The 20575-nt window shown below is 42.1% G+C and overlaps 1 protein-coding gene across 1 annotated transcript; it reads left to right on the top strand.

Moving 5' to 3' along the window:
• The first annotated feature begins 526 nt into the window (after window positions 1-526).
• On the top strand, window positions 527-19884 carry LOC128270520 (protein hairless). The gene is made up of 4 exons (XM_053007925.1): window positions 527-1404; window positions 16006-16152; window positions 16391-19477; window positions 19828-19884. The coding sequence occupies exons 1-4, from the start codon at window positions 600-602 to the stop codon at window positions 19854-19856; spliced, it is 4068 nt and encodes a 1355-aa protein (XP_052863885.1). The 5' UTR covers window positions 527-599; the 3' UTR covers window positions 19857-19884.
• Window positions 19885-20575: the final 691 nt, after the last annotated feature.

Raw genomic sequence — 20575 nt, 5'->3', positions numbered from 1 at the left:
TACCTCTACATGTCTATTAGCATGTCTTGATTCTATCAATGTATAGATCATATACAAAGGAAAAAAATGCTTACGGAATATTGTACCGGTACACGATGTATTCCATGCTGTGGCTGATTTTTAGCAGATTTGGTGCGCTGACTACTATACCTCAGAGCATCAGGTAACGTGCCTAAGCATACATGAAGTGATTGCATAGACTAAATACGACCTTTACTGCCAAGAAGCCTGACACATACTGACAGATCACGATACAATGAATGCTTCGGTCTCCCTGCAAAAATTTGCTAAGTAAGACCTTACGATAATGTGTTTGAGGCAAATTTCGAAAAGGAAACAGAAGAGCTTGCAAAATACGTAACCGATACAGCAGACGTCCACAAAGTATCGAAAAAGTTGAGATAACAAAAATCTGGGCGCATTCAGAGGAGCTTCTTGGACGCGCTTCTTGGAGGGACGCGAAGGAGACGGAAATGTGGGAGAAACAAAAGTGCAACAACCATGTCCGAATGGAATGGTGAATGAAAGCATCGGGAAGAATCCTTTGATAAGCGGGATATTCATGTACGAATCCGGAGGAGTGTCGCCCACTGCGTAACATGTACGTTATCAATCCTGCAACTGCACCGCATGACCTTTCAACAATTAGTTACTCGGCAAACAGTACCGCAAGCGTCCGACCTACCACACCTGGGTCGGTTCATGTCCCAAGGAATAACGAAATCCTCACCCAGTTGCTGACAAAATGCGCCAACAATATGTCAGACGAGGTGGCCAATTCGTGTAGCCCTCGTGATGAAAAAACACCTCACGCAGCATCGTCGTCTTCGTCACCGTCTCTAGTGAGGGCGAAGGAACCAGAAACAACACAATCGTCTCCCGTTCCCACTCGCACCAACTCGGAAGATGCTCAGCAGAATGTCACGAAGCGCGTTGATTCCTTGCCGGAAGTAAATAGCTCACCCGGTTCAGAGATCTCCTCGTCCACATCTCCAGTGGCTCCGAAGGTGTCACCCGATGCTTCTCCATTGTCCAGCACAACTTCAACATCCAAACATTCCTCGCCGCCGGCCAATGAGGAAGTGGTGGTTGCAGTGGCAAAATCGACTTCCGGTACAAGTACCACATCCGACACCATCGATCAACTGCCTAAATCATCCTGTACCGCAACATTAGCAAACTTTTCCAGTGTAATCCATCCCAAGGAGCGTGCTCTCAAGTCGATTGCTCTATCAGCGGATGGCAAAGATACCGCTCTCGGCGCCCTGTCAAAAGTTGGTAACGGCAAATCCATTGTCGCACCTGTAACTTCGAGAAATCGCGGTATAAACGGTAGTTCGCCTGTTGATACAGGGGTTACGTGTGGTGGCACCGTGCATGGCGGACGACTGCAGTTTTTCAAAGGTGAGTTAAGAAGTTTATTTTTTATGTTTTTTTTACCCAACGACGAGTAGCGAGGGTATTTTTGACCAAGGTAGTTGACGAATATTTAGTTGTGGAAGACTACTATTCAAACCACAAGCTAAACATTTGAACTAAAGTACAGTTTCACTCTTTTATTAAAATAATATTTTTGTTGTGAAAAGTCCGTTAGGAGTTACACAATCTCTCAATCTCTTATCAAGATTTTTTAGTCGCTTCTTATTTCCTTAAAACGATTCTTTTTTGCATAAAATACACTTTCGTCCTAACAATAATTCAGCTTGAACCATAGCATGTTCCGATTTAACGATTGCTACGATTTAATTTCGGGTTTCGTCGATTTGTCGATTCCGTTCAGGCATTTTTTATGTTAAAGATTCGCCTCGAACAGGCAGACTCGCCGTTGAAATTGACGATAAAACTACAGAAATGACTGAAATTGATCGCCTAAGAGTTAAATATCGAGCATTAAACTGTCTTAAGCTATTTGGGCAACGCCGTTTGGGTGTCAGTTCGCGTAGTTTTGCTATCTGCGTATTTTTGGTCAAACAGAAAGAAAGAAAGCCAAACAGAAAAAGCTACCTGTAAATCTATGAAGCAACCTTTAAAATGGCAACAAATTAAACAAAAAAACGGTGCATATTGGGCTTTAACATTTCAACACCACGTTTGTATAACGATTTATCTTTTGCCTCAAAATAGCCCTCATTTTCTGCGACGAACTCTTAATTCGATCCAAATTTCTTAGTAGTGAGCATTTTGTTGAGGTCTGCGAATTGCCCGTAGTTGCTGGGAGCCAAATCTGACGAATACACTGGTTATGGAAGCAATTCGAAGCTCAATGCATGTAGTTTTACCATTGCTTTGATTGGCTTGTTGATTGATTAACTAAAATAATATACGATCCGGTCCGTTCTTCTAAGAACAAAAAAAAAACTCCCATGACACTCTAAAATATTAGCTGTTGATGGTATTTCCCTTCTCAAGTCGATGAATATTACACCACGCAGATCCCAAAATACCGAGGCCATAACCTTTCTAGTCGATTGTTGTGCTTTTGGACGCTTTGGACGAGGTTCATCAGATTCTCTTCACTCAGATGACGATCGTTTGAAGTGATGGATTCATGTTTCATCCATTGTCACATATCGACACGAAGATTCCAGTTTGTTACGTTTAAACATGGCCAAACATTGTTCAGAATAATCAGCACGTCTTGTTTTTGGCCAACTCAACAGTCAGCAATGTGTTAGGATCGGCACTCGGGACGGTTCCGCTGGTGATGCCGGAAACGCCGGAAGTTATATTTGGTCCATTATTTGCAAAATAACAAAGAAACCAATGATAATAATAAACAATCTTCCTCGTTGACGCCAGTGGGATATGCATGGGTGTGCGTGGTTCGTCGAGATTATAACCAGAGCCACACCTCCTTAAGAGGTGCACTGATAAGCCTCGGTACAGGACAACCACGTCAACAAATGTTTGCTGGAGGCTGGTGTTGATACAAATGTGATTCTATTATACAGTGAACGATGGGCTAAAGGCACCTACCAAAAATTAAGATGATAGGGCAAATTTGACGCAACGCGTACTACCGTTATCATTGTCAATACTACCATGCGGAGGCTCTTACGACGTTTTCGCGGCTGGGTCCCATGATTACGTGTTTTGCTTTTGATGTCTACCCTCGTATGATTTTTGTTTTTGCGGTGTTTTGCTTATCAATGGGGATTAGCTATCGCCATGCGATTAAAAATGGGCCTTGGTTTCGCGCACAACACCATCATGTATGGAGGTCCTTACAAGATGGTAGTAAACGTGAAATGTGCGTACATGTGATGATTACTACTTGACTGTTATATGGGTTGAGTCATTTGTGAGAATAATTTAAAGAACTTTTATTTTGTTTTTAATCAACCACGTTTAACGTTTATAAATCATGCATAGGCGTCATAACTATTTAAGCAAGCGTATGAACAATCTTCTGTTGTGTTAGATGCTGCAATTTTAGCGTTACATTGAATTCAATTCAGATTGAAATCAACACTTCGTATAGAGTATCAGTCGATTTCCAACGTCCTGAGCATGACTGTCTGACCCGCGAGGATCCTGACTTAGTGAATTGTATAACTTCAACTAGCCTACAAATTAAAGCATTTCTAAGATATGTTTTATCTTCTAACAACATTTAGAAGATGGGATGGGACGGAAGAGGTTATGATGAGGTGAGAATGATTTTCTCATAATGCAAATTCAGTGTTTCGTTTAACACCTCATTAAACGTCTTCTCGAGTTGGTTCATTCAGACTTCTACACAATACCTACAGCACCTACAGCTTTACAGCACCACCAAGAGGTGCTGTAAAGTTGGTTCTTCAGGTCCGAAACAAGTTTGTGCCCAGGCTAGTAAATGTTCTGAAGAGCCTCAGCTTCGATTGTCCCGACACTACGATCGTCATTAGGAATATTTAATCAGTGATGGATTTTCCTATTGGGAATTCCTGATAATTCCAATCAACTTACTTGTCAACGAATAGGACTTCGTTGACAAGAAAGATAGACTTCCTGTAGAACTACTGGAAACATGCCTCTAGTTTGTACACACCAACCTACCTTCCTTTTTGTGTGTAGGATAGATTATGCCGAGGTTCCTGTCACAAAGCATCGATTCTTAAGGCATCAGCTATGGTTTAAAATATCTCGTTCTCTACTCTCTCTTCACCATTTTATTACATTTTTTTTACAATCTCGGTTAAAATCACGTCTATGTTAAAAAGCCTAATGCTTTGTTGTTTTTTAGTCGATGGAAGGTCCTCTGGATTTCTTCAGTTCTCGTTGGCAGAACCACGTTTGTAACCACCAGGGAAGCATTCACGTTGCTCCATAATTTGGCCATTGAAAAGTTCATGAACGTGGTTGATACATTGCCTGAGGATCTCTGAATAGCTGCTGACTCAGATTTCCAACTTTGTCCCTGCAGCAGGTGTTCTTAGGTTTGAAGTTGATTGGATGGATGGATGATTGCCGCTTCTGCCGCGGACTAATAGTAATATCAATACTGTATAAGAAAGGAAGCTAAAGAGGATACAAAAAAGATTTTCGTTTTCAAGATTGAAACTATACGTGAAACTCAGCACGAACTGTAAAACTTAGGCTCATATTATACATCGCGGAAGGTATGAACCATCTCACTGCAGTGTGCATCGTAGATGAAAAGACCGCGGTTAGACATAAGATATCTTTTTATGCTCTGGTTTTACTTCTGTCTCAGTTTTACGGCAATAAACTACGCTTGGCATACTAGAAAGAAATGGTACATCTGAAAACAATGCACAATGTCTAATATCCATAGTGCGCACGACGAAACAGGGTATTGTTATTGGCATAGTTGACTAGTTTTTGATGTTATGCAGTAGACTTACTTTCCCGGCATCACTGCCACCCAACGGTCTTTGCTTGCAAATGGAGTATAGTGGAGTTTTCGCATAAAAATAAGATAGTGTGTTCCATGCTTGCCTAGACAATATGGCTCGTAGTGAAAACCCTCATCTTCAATTGTAGATGCTCCCAGTGTCAATCTTGCTTTGTTTTGATCCACTTTTCCTATCTAGGTTGATCGATCAGACCTCGTTCAATCTCAAAATAGTTTTAATAGCAAATTCGCAACAATAATGTGCGTGTAGAAGTTGTTGCAGTATTATTAGCTGAAAAAGATCGAATAAATAATGTGAATGATAGAAATTTCTACGTTACTAAACTATTCGTGTTTCGGGGAACTGCATATGATTTTATGTCTGGTCAAACTTTCGTCGCATATTACCTGATGCTTATGAAATGTTAACATGTTTTCCAGAACATCAAACATTGATAGAACATGTCATGTGTTCGATATTCCAGACTCCATAACTGTTACTAGAGATCCAGTTTAAAAAATACCGGATCGATTGACACAATAGTTTTGAACTTCCATAAGCAACGCTTTGACACGATTCAAAAACAAAATATTAGGTTGGGGAAAAAGAAATCCATTATTTTCTCGGTTGATGACTTTAGTGATCGATATCTCGTGAAGTATCGAACGTACACTTTCAAATTTAGGCTCGTTTTAAAGCTGATACTATCCACTTAAAAAAATGCTTTCACTGTTTATTGTTTGTTCTATTCGTTTGTGAGTTACAGGGTGTTAACAATGGAAGTAACCATAGAGAAAATACGGTACATTTTACAATTTTTCTTTGAAAAAGACGAAAATAAAAGCTAGGCGGCTAAAATTTTGCATCGTGTTTATGCTGCCAATACTCTAACAGCTAGTTAGGTGCAATTTTGGTTCCGTCGATCCGTTTAAGTTATTTTCGATGTTAAAGATGCACCTCGGCCTGGCAGACACGTAATCGAACATGTTAATAATCAGAGCTTCGGCCAGGAGCTAAAGATTAACCATCAGACAGTTTTGAGCCATTTGCGCAAAGCTGGATCCACAAAGAAGCTCGATGATTGAACGCCACCATATTTACACCTAAAAACATGATGGCGCGAATTTCCATCTACACAATTTTGGCCAAACGGAATGAAATCGACCCATTTCGTAAGCGGATAGGTACTGGGGATGTTAAATGGGATACATACGACAATACTGTGTGGAAATGATTGTGGTCTAAGCGTGGTGAAGCATCTTACAGGGTGGTCAAACCAGGAAAAACGACTAGGGAGGTTCTACTAGGTATATGGTGGGACTTGAAAGGAACCGTTTATTGTGAGTTACTTCCGTGTAGCCAAACACTAAATTCAGATCTCTACTGTCAATTATTGCACCGTTCGAAACTAGCAATTGACTAGAAATGACCAGAATCGGCCAACGGAAGAGGTTTTGTGTTCCACCAGGACAACGAAATGTGACGCACGTCTTTAGTGACTCGCCAGAAAGTCCGGGAGTTTGTTTGGGAAGTTTTAATGCATCCACAGTATAGTGCGGACCTTGCACTAAGCGATTGATACCTTTTTAGCGCATTACAAATTTCCTGAGTGATGAAAAACTGAGATCAAAAAATGGTTGTGAAAATGGATTGCCTCAGTTTTTCGCCAATAACGACTATGTCTTTTACAAGAGAGGCATTATGGAGGTATTTTTAGAAAGGCAACAAATTTTCCAACAAAATGGTACATATTTGACGAAAATCGGACCATCGGAAGTATCTTAAATAAAGTTTTGAATTTCACCCAAAAATAATGGATTTCTTTTTCCCCAACCTAATATATAAGGAAGAAAATATTAGCAAGGAAATATAGGAAGGAAAAGGTAATCTTGATGAAATATTTTTAAGTTCTGTCTGAACTTGCTACGTTTCACGGTCAATATTGCAAACTGTTTGATTGAGCATATATTTACAAATTTTATTGTAAAATATTATTTATAAGCAGTTTAAGCATACATTGAGATATATCCATTATTAATTATGGCATAACTATGTTTTCGTGTAATCAAAATTAACATTTCAGGTTTTTATGACTATTTTAAAGAGATTTTTATAGTGAAGCGAAATATCTTGTGTTGGTGCATAAAATAAAAATCTGAAGAACTTGTGGGATACAAGAAATCAATGTCTGACACGACGTATACCAACTTACATTTGAGGCAAAATAGTCTGTTTTCTAGTAATTATTCACTGCAAACATTTAATGATGAGGAGGTGAGTGAATACTGTCTGCCCTGTAATTGGCGAAACGTGTCTTCAACGGCGTGATATTGCTGCGTGAAAGATTTAGAAAACGAACATTATGGTAATTGGCAACATTATTGCCATTTAATTTAACAACATAATACACCTAAGTCGACTTGCTTTTCACGAACACTATCTTATTAGTGTCAACTGTGCTTTGCTTGGAAGGAAGTTTTATATAGTATATGTAAATTATTTATTTACTTGTGTGTAATATATGAAAATAGTGAAAGCCCATTTCGTCGTCGGATTCGTTCGTCGCATTCGGCCATTTTTGTGAATGATGTGTGATTTATTTTAAAAGTTTTGAAATGTTTCGAAGGATAGACTAAAACGCTTGTTCACTTTAAAAATATACAGTGTAAATAAAGTACAAGCTCACTTTAATTTGAAGTTTATGGTTCTGCAGGAGTGATTAGTTTTCTGGAAATGTCAAAATTATCAACATTTGCCTCGCTGTGGTTGACTGATCACCGATATTGTCGGTGTAAGTTGAACTTAGAATGACGTACATTACTTTAGTCACCAACCATGGTGGTTTAAAGTGATCTAATTTGTGGGCCTAGAGCTCATTTTGAGTTCTAATAGAGAAAAGGCCAGTTTCGTTTCGGATCTTTCACTGGTCCAATTACCAATCTGTGGTGTGTTCCTAAAATTATTGCAAAAAAAAAACAAAAAAAAATCCTAAAATTATTGAAACTCTTTCGCTGAGAAACAACAGCTCTTCCACTCCTATGGAATCAGTAGATTTTTCATTAAAGAATGGTAAACTTTACATGTTTGCTGAGTTGAAGGCAACAGACTGTTGTTTTTTTTTTAAATACACAAACTAAACGGACTGAATAAACGAAATTCAAAACATTAACTATTGGTAGCGAAATATTGCAGCAGCAGCAACACCATCCCTCCCTTTTTCTCTTTCTGTATGTGTATCTCTTTCTACACTCTTTCGCTTTGACTGTATTTCTCTTGTCATCTCTTGATCAATCTCATTCGATCAGTTTTTCTATCTTTCTCTCTCTCCTTACTTCATGGTGTTCTCAGGTTTTTTTGTTTTGTAAGTCCTGGCTGCGTGCTTGGTTCGACTTATTGACAGACGCAACTCTTCGGAAATGTGACGTTGGGCACACGCCGCTCGACGTTGATCTATTTGAGGTTCGGGTGCTACAGAAGCGCCCGAAGGATAAAGATGGGGATTATGGTATTGACGATGATCGTCTTATCTTTGGTACCCTTCGACAATGAGTTGCCGGGAAAATAGTACATAGGACTAAGTGGTGATATGGAGAAATCCATAACAAATTTTACATAACATGGTTTTTGATGGTGGAAATGGTGATTACAAAACACAAACTAGAATAAAAAACTAGGTAAATGTGTACAACAACGAAAAAGTCGAAAACAAAGCGCAACATGCAATGAAACTATTGCCACCAATCGTGTGAGAAACAGAGTAAATGAGAGAAAATTTTGCACACGAAAAATGCGGAAGCTTACCGCAAAGGCTGGAACTGGTGAAATTGGGCTCTTGCCATATTCCACTTCTCCATCACATATTTCTTAACTAAAAATGATGATGATCAATAATTTCCCAATGATTTTCTATTTATTTGTCCAATTTACTGTTTTCCATACAAGATTCGTTTTACTACTCATTTAAATAGGTTTTAGCAGGTCTAAAACGATGGAAGTAGATTGTGTAAACAGATGGCTCTAGTTGTCAATTTGGTCCCTTTAATTCTGTTTTTTTGTAAACATTACCTTGTCTTGACATTAGGCAAATGATTTCATATCGACTTTTGTGCTTAAAAATAACGTTTTGCGGGCATCATTGCCTTTCTGCTAGCTGCTAAAGAATCGCATCAAATGCTTGTCGAAGCTTGAAAGATCGCAGTGCCCCGCAGGTTTAAAGTCCATCATAAAAGTCATCAGAAGCTTTCCAAGGGACAAATCTCTCACACATAATTTTCCTTGTAAGAGTGATTTATAGAGTTATTAGATTCTTCTCTTCTTTGGTTCTCTGCCGTGCGACCCTTCTGCCGATAAGTGCGACCCTTCTGCTTATCCTGGAATGACAACCACCGAGCGGTCTTGATCTTGTCTGCAACAGAGACAATGTTAACCCTATGTTGTTTTGTGTGACAATGTGGTTTTTTTACGGGCGAGGAAACGCCAAGGAAAGGAACGTAGGAAAGATTACGTAGAGAATATTTGTTTATGAAATTTAAATGCTTGCTCTACGAAACGAAGCCACGGTAATAGTGATTGCAATACATTGGCAAGATAGGTATACGCAGTACGATATACGACATACGACCCCCCGTTAGGATAGATTGGCTGGAAGGTGCTGCTTCTGCTGTTATTACAGACTGGAGAACGTTTACTTAAGGTTGGTAGGTAGTTTTCTGGTGTCAGCACTAATAGATGGTGGAGTAGAAGATGTAGTGAGAACTGATCGCACTAGATAACCGTGTACTAATAGCGGAGAAGTGAAAAGCAGAAAATGTTGGATGGTGTTGGCTCAAGCAGGAAAGTACGTTTCCGAGAAAGCGAGAAATGAAAAGTATAAACAGAGAAAACGTAAAAGTAACGAACCTAGGGGGGGCTCGTGGATTTCGAACACAAGCGTTGCTGTTTTGCTTCGCAGAACACGGAGCTCTTCGTGTGCATACTTTGGAAACCCGCCTTCCAAGCAACTCGCGGCTCCGCTCAACACAATATGGACCTTGGGCCGTGTATTTCGATGACTTAATAACACTTGCAAATAAAAAATGCAACGAGTCCGTTTAGCCTATTTCTGAATAATCTAAATTAGACATGATTCACTAAAACTTATTACGATATCGATATTACGCATGTTTAAACTAATTGGACCTACCCCTCGGAGTGGTATACCGGTAGTAATCAAGAATACTAGGAAAGGTTGCTTGTTGGGGTATTGGGTCAGCGGAAAAGTACAAATAATTTGAGTGTACGGTCAGTTATGTTTAACATGCTCTTATTTAGTATCTTCTAAAGCTAGCTGTTGCCAGTGCAGGTGTCATCATTACGCATGGTTCCTGTCATCGCTTTATGCGGCATTTAAATTTCTTCAAGCAGTATTTATGCTATGAGTATCGCTAATTCGACTTAAACATGTTTCGTAGCTAAATATGTATGATATAGTAGTTTACACACATCTTTGGCTAAGTTCTTGCGCGTATGTGTTATTGTCAGCGTACTGAACTGGGGTTTGACTGCGAAAGAAATTATGGAAACAAGCACTAACGCTAGGCAGAATTAGGGGGAAGCGAAAGGGGAAGCATTTGCCATCTGTCGTGCTTCTTTCCTCGTTCTTATGGCGTGTGCCACGAACGGTACATTAAAAAATACTCCAACTGGCTGGCATGTGAGGCAAAATGTATGAGTAAATCGGCGAAAGAACAATGCATTGGAGAACATACACGCATGGGGATGGCAGAGTTAAGGAACGTTTAATCGGTTTTATATAAAAGCGGTGATTTCAATTATTTGTAGAGGATCAACACTTTTTCTGTACCAATGGTTTATAAACCGTTTATTTGCCGGAAAGATTCGATACAAACTGATAGGAAAGGATTTAAAAACAACAAAACCGAAAAAAACATTCTATATCAAGAATTTGACTAGTGAACTAATTAATTCAACAAAGCCAAGTCTATATGCTGTTTATGACGGGCGATGTACGTCGAACGAATGACCAAACATCGTTCAACCTGAACTCGTAGAAGATTGGCATCGTTAATTAATGATGTTATAGGCAAATTAAGTGAATGTGTCGGTAGATCATTCGTCTATGCTGCATCCATGCTGTGTGAAGTATGAACGAACTCCATTTTTACCAGAAACGACAACTCTTTAGATTTCCACCGCAGCATCTACAGGTAGCATCAGGAATCTGCATGATCCAATTTTCGATCGAAGCGAAGTGATGGCACCAGTTATGTTTGCTTTCAGAGCATCAGTCGCTTGCATTTTGTTGTCACAAGCCTGAGACTTCGGCGATATGTCGAGTGTAGATGGAATATTTATCGAACCATTCGCCTCAAACTTGGCCACGTATGAGAGTTGATGTTTCTTTCCTAGTAAAAGCAAATCACTCCAGCATAAACAATAAATTGACGACCCCCAGCAGTTCCAGTAAAATGCTGTAATAATGAACAGCATCTTTTTCCTTTCAGCTGTCAGGCCGACAGTTGTGTTTATCAGCCACCTCACCAATACAGTTGATCTCACCCAGGACTCACCAACACACTCCAAGCATAAGCTTTTTCACTTGGCGTATCTCTAAATATCTCTAGGGTAGTCTCCAAGATCTACCTACCTTCGACTCGTACGAGGGGCGCGTGCTCGTTTTATTGTCTTTTCACCACTTTCAGTCCGTCCTTTCTTCTTGTTCCTCTCAAGCAGCAAGCTGCTGCTGTCGGTTCCGCTCGCTTTGTCTCGCAATCTGGTGGGAGGCGTGTGTCAGTAACATGATGTTTGAATTGCATGACGTCGTGTTTTCGACCTGTCTGTATGGTGTAGCGGTGCCATTGTCGCCTCTTGGCGCATGATACGATGGACCTCCGAAAGCATGCTTTTCAATGTTATTCTGCACAAGGAGCGAGGATCCGAACGTTCTTTACACGCGTTCGTTTTACGATTTTTCGTGTATCACTCGATAAGCTGTATAAAAGGACTTTTAATAAATTTCAAATTACGAAGGGGCACAATAAACTAAACATCGATTCATTTTTTCTCCGATAGTATTTTATTAGCACGTTGCTTTTAGGTTTCGATGGCATTGCAAGACGTACTTTCCACTCTCATTCGGAATATGCATAAACATCGCGAAACTTTCGGTTGGGTCGGGCTTTTTAGCCACTGGACGAGGCTTTTCAGGGCTCTAGCATAGCATAGCCAACGTTGATCGTGTTAACATTTTCCATGAATCCATCTGATAGTTGGCTCGTGTGCAAACCAGTGTGTGTAGAAGTGAAGAGGAAAAGAGAAAAAAAAGAGGAACACTAATGGTAAAAAACGAAAGAAGAAGAGAAAGCTATGAACTCTCCAGTGTAGCAATGTCGTAAGCAGCGCCGCATATGCGTGAATGCGTACCCCAAGGCGGCGGCATTGGCAGATCGCGGTAGAAAACTCAGAGAGCCCTAGCGTTAGGGACGTGTGGTTCCCAGTGAACAATTTTGAGTGCCCGAGGTACCCCTCGGCCTGAGGAAGGGATGAGGAAGGCTGAAACCGAACCCCCTCTGCCTGCGACGAGGAAGAGAAAAGACGGGCAGGCGGGCTCGTGAGGGTCCGCTCGTGGGCAGCGGCGGAAAAGAGTGGAGGAAACCACGAGAGAAGAGAGTTCCACGCGCGAGCTTGTGGGTTCAAATTACCTGTAGAGGAGGGGTGCCAGAGCCGAGAGGCAATACGAACGCGAGCTTGTGGGTTTCATTTACCCGGAGAGGGAAGGGAGGAAGGGCCGAGAAACGAAGTGAACGGGAGCAGTGGAAGACGAACGGACAAGGGAAAGGGAAAGGAATAGAAAAAAAGAGACAGAGCGACACACAGACCCGGCAGACCCGACACGCAGCGTGTGTGGCATTCGGAAATTTGTACAAGTCCGAGTGCACGGTCAGGTAGGTAGGGAAGGGTAGCGAAAAAAGTCTATGTTCGGGAGCGGACGACAGTCAGTTTTAATCTTTTGTTCGGTTAGGACTTAGTTGAATTTTCGTGTCGGGGCGAAGCGTCTGCCTCTGTATTTTCTAAGTGTCAAGTTCTCGTTCAGTGCTTTTCGTTGCATCATGTGTGATCCTGATAGAAATAATCCAGGTAAGTTTATTGGACAGTGTTCAGTAATGTTCAAATAGTGTTCAAAAGTTTTCACTTTGCTCGTTTCAGATGTCCAGCTAAACTAGGATGTATAGAATTCCAACACAAAGCCTGCAACAACAAGTGTCTGCGTCGTCATCAAGCATCATCCGCACCGCATCATACCGATAGTGAAAAGTGAGAGTGAGAGTGATCCAAAGAAAAGAGAGAAAAAATATACCGATTCGAAACCGACCAAACACGAACTATTTTATTTGGGGTCGGGATAGAAGAGAAAGAAAATGGGGGAATACAAAGAAGAGAGGGGACACATAGAAGAGAGGGAGAGAGACAAGGGGCACGCGCGAGAGAATTTAAACTGACAGTCGCTCGTTGCGCCATTTCAAAGTTCGGACAAAGTCGAGAACGATTTGGCGAAGAAAATATACATAGGATTGTCTCCGAACTTTCAACGTAACTGTGAACTTTCGGCTCGGGCACTCAAAATTGTTCACTGGGTTGCGGGGTGCGCCCGTCGTCTTCCCCGCCGTTGCTTTCATCCGATGGCTGCACGGAGGCACGTGCGCAGTAAAAGGCGTTTAGGCACGAGCCGTATGAGTGTACCGAAGCGCGGTGAACAGCGGCACCGGGGGTCGCAAGGGAAGAGACGCTGGTTTGTAGTGCGTAAAACGAACGTATTGAATGGGGGAGGTGTTCATTCCCTCGGCAAACACTCTGAGCTGCATCATTTTGCTACTGCCGTCGCCGTCTCTGCGCCGCTTTTCTCTCTTGTGCTGGCGTTCCGCGAGCATGACTTCAACTTGTTCCATACGGAGTGGTGCCTTGGTAGTGGTTGCTTTGCTTCGGATGCCCGGCTTCAACGGCTGGCTTCAACGGGGTTTCCTTGTGTTTACTTTTAATAGCGTAGCGTGTGTCGTCGCCTAAGCGAGATCTGCGCTCCATTGCGTTAATAGTTTCGTTGCACTGCCAGTGGCATGGCGCGGTTGTGTACGCCGGGTCTGGTTAAAGACGAACTGAACCACACAATGGTGGTGCCGATGAAGAGTGTGTACTCAGGACGATGATGAACCACCTTCCCAGGAAGCATACGCTCACCATCAACTTTACTTCATACGCGTCGTTTAAATTTTCCACCTTTTTGCATCTATTTCTACAGTCTGCTGTTCGGTTGGAGGCATAACCTACACCAATATGTATTTATGTACATATAACCAAATTAGATGTATAACGCCAATCGAGAGAACTATACGGTTTTCATGAGCGAATCTCAAAAAACACAAATGTACGAAAAGGATTGCGACAGACATAAGTATAGAGAGGAAGTCGGTTGAGTGCAGAATGCTGTGTGAGAGTAATATTCGAACACTTTTTTGGCATAAAGTTTTATGCTTCGAATAATCATGCTCTTCATTTGATTGGAAGACACTAGGAATAGATCAAAAGAGTGCTGTAAGGTTATGCAACGCTATTAGTCTCACTGCTATTAGTTCGCTGCTGTTTCCAATCGAAACTTTATTATTCATTCACAATCATTCCACAAGTCGACAATAATACGACAGTAAGTAAGACAATAATTCCATAAAATAATCCCTATTAAACTTGGGCGTAATTGCCTATTAAACTTGGGCACAAGTCGACAATAATACGACAGTAAGTAAGACAATAATTCCATAAAATAATCCCTATTAAACTTGGGCGTAATTGGTACTTTATTTAGCCACTTTAAAGGTTGTTGTTAATAGGCATCGTGGTTTTTTTCCCACTTAATGCTTGAACACTACACTGTTTTATTCTCTAAGTGTAAAACAAAACTATTCTGTATCTGCAGTAGTTAATCGTCCTCTGTCATCCTCATCCAATCTCTTGACGTCTGGAATACAACGATGATGATTTGATTTCGTCCAACTTGTTGAACGAACCGCTACACGGAACACACCACACAAACTCAACGCAACCTAACGTGGCTCAAGTGGCTTCCTCCCACGATCGATAAACGCGGTTATCAACCGTGCATGTGGCGATTTGCTTCGACACAGTGATTTGAAAACTACCGGAAGAATGTCTCCCACGGAGTTTTTGGCGCTGCCTTGCTGTGTTGTCATAAAATGCATTGGCGACGGCAGACAGCCCCGGTCTTTCGCTTCCCACCGATTGTTGAGATGGAATTAAATTAATCCCGCCCTCTATAGGCACATCCACTACGCACTGGTTCGCTGTGAAGATATGACTGCAACAAATCGGTCTCATTTTTAACCCGTAACATCTTCTTTGAAGTAGTTTGTGTGATGATGTCTTTTGAGATACATATTTGAGCTGAAGTTATAAGTTTTTTGTGATTTTCTATAAAGTTGGCACGTTGAAACGGGTTCGGATTGATCGATTGTTTATTCATTTCATGTCAACTATGACATGTTTTACAGGCGTCTTCGACACTTATTTCGACTTTCTAAAAGTAAATATGTAACACTCATGCTGGACATCGGGAGCAAACGTATGAGCAGCTTATTTCTCACAAAAACATATGTTTTTAATACTAAAAACTAAGTTGAACATTGTGTTTTAGATGCAACTATTGTTTAGGTTTATTACAAACTTTGGATATTCCTGCACGTGCCGTACTATTTTCTATTTCAGAGTTAGGTATGGCCATAATTGAAGTAGGACAACAAATGATGAAAAACTTGAACTTGAACCTGTGTACGTGTATAACGAATGCCAATATTCCCCTTTTAATTTTTAAGCTTTTAATGTCATATCAAAACATGGGTAAATGAAGCAGAACAGCCTACTGATATTAAAAAAGGTTGAAATCTCACACAAAAAATGGCTGTTTGCAGTTTGCAATTTAATAGCGATGAAGAAATAAACAATGTAACGAAGCAACAAATTATTAAAAAATCTGATCTTAGGAGATTTTGTTATGCTTGTTATAGTAATGTAATGAAATCTTGTATATTACCAGAATGTCGGTACTTTGTATGGTTTGAATATGTAAAACAAATAAACCCTTTTCTTCGGTTTTTTTTTTCAGATGGAAAGTTCATACTGGAACTGGCGCGCGCCCGCGAAGGTGAAAAAACTAGCTGGATATCTGTGCCCAGAAAAACCTTTTGGCCACCGACCGTATCTTCAACCAGTGTCAATTTTCATAAGCACGAAAGCTCCACATCTCTGAGTTGTACGTATTTAGCATTGAACCCTTATCATAAATTTCTTTTAAAGTACGAGGTTGATTATTAAGCTCGCTCGAGCTCGAGTTTGATTATCAAGCTTAGTTCTAGCTTAATCGAGCTTAATTCTTTCGCAGCTTATTATTATGTTAGATTTTTCCATATTTTCATTAATTTTAGTTTGAAATGGTTGTAGCCAATGTATCCACAAGTAAGATTCATATAATGTTTTTCGTCTGTTTTTAGTTTCGGATGACAACAGCTCCATCCAATCATCACCATGGCAACGCGATCATTGCTGGAAGCAGGGTCGTCCCCGTGCGAACATCTCCAAAGAGCTGTCGCTATATTACTTCCGCCCGGCAAACGTTCGCTTCCGCTTGGCGAGGGAAACTCGTACCCGGCTGCGGATGAAACGAAGACGACCATACGATGTCGGCATGCCACCGGATGTCAAACAAGATGAATTGGGTCCGCTACTCTCGTTCGAACTCTTAAGCGCACAAAAAACCAAACGTAGCGAAGTATTTGCGGCAAATAATGATAATCAGGATAGTGATAAGGAGCTGAGCACAAACGGTGATGGTGATAATGCAGCAGTATTCACGAAGATAAAACAAAATGGAGCAGGAACTCCGATGGATATGACGTCTTCGTCCTACGATGTTGTTCCACCTTCTGGCAGCGACGACGAGATTGGAACAGATTTTAATTTGAGCAAATCCACTACAAGACATCGTAAACCGAAAGCGAAAAAAAGCGACAACGCTCGTTTACTAACAAATGGTCATCACCATAATTCTTCATCGTCCGCATCAGGGGATCGATGCAAACGGAGAACGGATCTAACAACGATTATACAAACTCTTGTCGAACAACAACTCCGTGCCGTCGCGTCCGCTGCAACTCTCGATTCACGGGTCCCCCTTCGAATGGGATCGGCCGTTACCGCTGGCAGTAGCAGTATTCGGAGCGTGTTTGGCAGTTCCTCCTCGCACCTTCAACAACATGTGTCGCCCCGCAAACGAATCCTGCGTGAATTAGAAAAGGTTTCATTGGATGATGGTAGCACAACGAAGCGATCACGCCCAAAACCCTCCAGCAACAATGGACTAGTTTCTGGCAGTCTTGGGGCACCGCTTATCGTAACGGCAACAACCGCTACACCACTTTCCACATTAGCTGCAAACGGCTCTGCGAATGGTGTTGGAACTAGCCATTTCACTAACGGCTATACGAGTGAAGTGAATGCCGTTCAATGCACCAGCAATGGAAACAGCAGTAGTAGTGGAAATGGAAGCATCACCAACGGAGTTGGCGGTGGAAAGCATCTAGTGAATGGAAGCTCGCCAGTCAACTCAACGCCATCGGCCGTTTCGCGTCCTTTCAGCAGCTATAGCATAACGTCTCTTCTCGGACACAATAACATTTCTTCCTCAAGTGAAGCGACGCATCGCAAATCAGACAATTCTGCCACTACCAGCTCGTCGAAAGTATCAGCCTCGGTTGTGTCGGCTTCAGCAACAACTAGTCATTATCACCATCATCATCAACATCTACAGCATCATCAATCGCTTTCACCCCAGCTGCAGCAGCACTACCAAACGCAACAGCCTCCACTTGCGTCTTCGCCGAAATCACCCTCTACGGAATCGTTGACAACATCGTTGCACCACTATCAACAGCATAACAACGTGCCGCAGCAGCCTGTTTCTCGGCCCCATACGAAGAGACGCTCCCCAAGTCACGTTGGAAGAAGTGTTGCATCTCCTGGTGGGCCAGCAGGAAACAATGGTGCGGATTACGGTGCAACGATCCGTTCACCGGAACTAAGTCCTAGCCCTGAGCACAACTGCACCTCGTATCCGTCCAACCACCATCATACGCCAGTATCAGGAGGTAGCTTCGTGCGCTATCGACAACATCCGTACGGTGGAAGTCCCAGCAGTTACTCATCTGCACCTTCGTCCAGGTTTTCACCATCACCGACCATGAACGATTCTACAACACCGCCGTATGCGGGAACATCGTGTGGTGCGCGCACCTCTTATCGTGCTGCCTTTCTAGCCGCCAGCAGTAACTCTCCTCCCAGCAACATGTCCCCGAACCACTTATCGCGGGCCTCACCTCTCAATTTTGGTCGTACCGTGTCTCCGACCCTTCTTCCTCGCCGTCATGAACACTCCGCCTGCTCTCCACGAGCTTCACCAATCAGTGCCAGCAGCAGCAATGGTAGCAGTAATGCGGCGAGTAGTACTCCGACATCGGCAATGGCTTCGCTCACGACCAACTCGCCTACCATCCGAACTGTGCCAAAAAAGACGGCGGCTTTGCGACAACCGTTTACTGGTGCTCATTCTCCTTCTTCCTCACCTTCATCACACTCGCGAGAGCGCTCCAACTCGAACGTGTCAAGCTCTTCAAGTTTATTCGCGGTCAGAAAAGACCATCAGCAACATCCACACGATGAGCGCGGAGGGCAAACCGATACAACTGACGGAGGATCAGGACTTTCAATGGCACACTACGTCCCTTCGCATTCTGCACCTTCGGCAACTTCTTCGTCATCCTCGGCTACTAGGCACGGAAGCCCAGGCGTGTTAAGACCGAGCACAGTGATTGCTTCCCCGACGCCACACCACCCTATGCCGAGCACCTTCTACTCTCTCTATCCGCCACAGTTAGCTGCCTCTCTATTGACGACTCAGCCTACTTCCTTGGGAGGCCCCGCTCAGAATGCAGCCGCGGCAGCAGCGGCCGCAGCGGCCGCTGCTTCGGTACCGTTTCTTCCAGCGTCCGCCGCCTCGCTTACCTCGTACTATCAACACATGTACAACGCAGCCACAGTAGCCGCCGCGTACCGTAATCCTCTCTGGATGCACTATCCAGGATTGGCGGCCGTAGCACCACAAGGACTGTCATTGTCCGTTCCACCGCCGCCACCTCCCCCTCCACAAGCATCAGCAACGACGGTCGTTCAATCGCCTGCCACATCTGCTTCCTTGTCCTCGTCCTCCTTATCCTCTGTGACTGCTGGCGGTAGTGCAACTTCAGCGTTTAGGAAAGAGGAGCAGAGCCGGCACCATCCAGTCTTTCCAGGATCTACCGCCCTTAACTATAGCGTCATCTCATTAACGGGGTCCTCTTCGTCGCATGGCAACATTCCCCCCGGCATGTCCAATGGCGATGTTCCTTCAAGCTGGTCAGAGCGAGTATCAGATAGTGTCAGCGCATACCACCACCATCACCTCGATCATTCCATGGTTGCTGCCAGTGACGCTCTCAAGGAAGAACCCAGCAATGGTGAGTGCGTGCAAGAAGGATGCCGATCATGTAAGACAGAGACTTCATACACTATCGTTGTAATTTTTTAATGATTGTTAATCGTCCTATTCGCTGCTTCTTGTTTTGTTTTGCTCTTAATGTTTGCCACTGTAAGCAGCTTTACTATAGCTTTTTATATGGTAATGTTCAAATAGCTGGATCTGTGTATGATTTTTCTTTTAATTTTTTTGTCTTTAGCTGTTTTTCAATTGGTAATTGAAGTTGGTTCTTTTTTTTCTTGTGGCATCGAATGTTTCTGTCGAAAATGTTTTTTAGCTAGATCATAAATTGCACATTAATGTGATATTTTTAGCAGTATGAAGAAGATTATAAAAATATGTTTTACATTTTATTTACAGATGTACCCCTCAATCTCTCCAAGCACTAGAAGGAATGAAGGTTAAATGAAATCTTACGGCGTAATGGATGTGTAACAGAATACAAATCTTCCTTGCGTTGAGCGTACGGAAACAAATGGTCTATTGTTGCTATAAGCAGAATAAACATTATGCGAAATGAAACACCCTTGAAGACAAGAATTGGAAATGAAAAACAGCCTTGTTGGTATGCCGAAAGTAGATTATAACGCTTTCACTCTTCTATCGTTTCTATTCATTAAGTATCGGAAAGGGCAATCCGAATGCAGTGTAGCAAATAAGTCAGGCGAAAATGGAAGCAGTGAATGGTTGAAAAAAGCTAAATTATGGTTAAATTATGTGTCAAGAGACCCAGCAGGGAGAACTGCATTATTGAGAGAATGAAGGAGAGATAAAACTATTTTTGCTAAGTAACATTTAGATTGTGGAGAGTAGCATTGGTTTATGATGAGTAACAGTGATGGAGTAACAGCTAGATTGTGGTGTGTCTTAAGGGTATGTAGAAATCGTGTGGATCGCAAATATAATATCTATGTTATATATTTCTATACTCCCATCTTACATATATTATACAGGATACATATTGACACATTTACCAACTGATAAAATATCAAGCGGAGAACACTACAAGCGTAGTAAAGTCTTACCGTAAAAAGCACGGTATGGCTTAACTCAAATTTATTATGACGAAAAAGGTAACCAAATGGAAATCTGCAAAAACTAGTATTTG

The sequence above is a fragment of the Anopheles cruzii genome, chromosome 3, assembly GCF_943734635.1.
Source record: "Anopheles cruzii chromosome 3, idAnoCruzAS_RS32_06, whole genome shotgun sequence".
NCBI classification, from domain to species: Eukaryota; Metazoa; Arthropoda; class Insecta; order Diptera; family Culicidae; genus Anopheles; species Anopheles cruzii.
Note: the sequence above shows the minus strand (reverse complement) of the source record. Positions and strands in the feature narration are given on the sequence as shown.

Excerpts from the sequence above, each read along its gene's own strand:
- LOC128270520 (XM_053007925.1), top strand. The coding sequence starts at position 600 with ATGTACGTTATCAATCCTGCAACTGCACCGCATGACCTTTCAACAATT. Across the intron at positions 16,153-16,390 it reads AAGCTCCACATCTCTGAGTT|TTTCGGATGACAACAGCTCC; the intron begins GTACGTATTTAG and ends GTCTGTTTTTAG. Across the intron at positions 19,478-19,827 it reads GCAAGAAGGATGCCGATCAT|ATGTACCCCTCAATCTCTCC; the intron begins GTAAGACAGAGA and ends TTTTATTTACAG.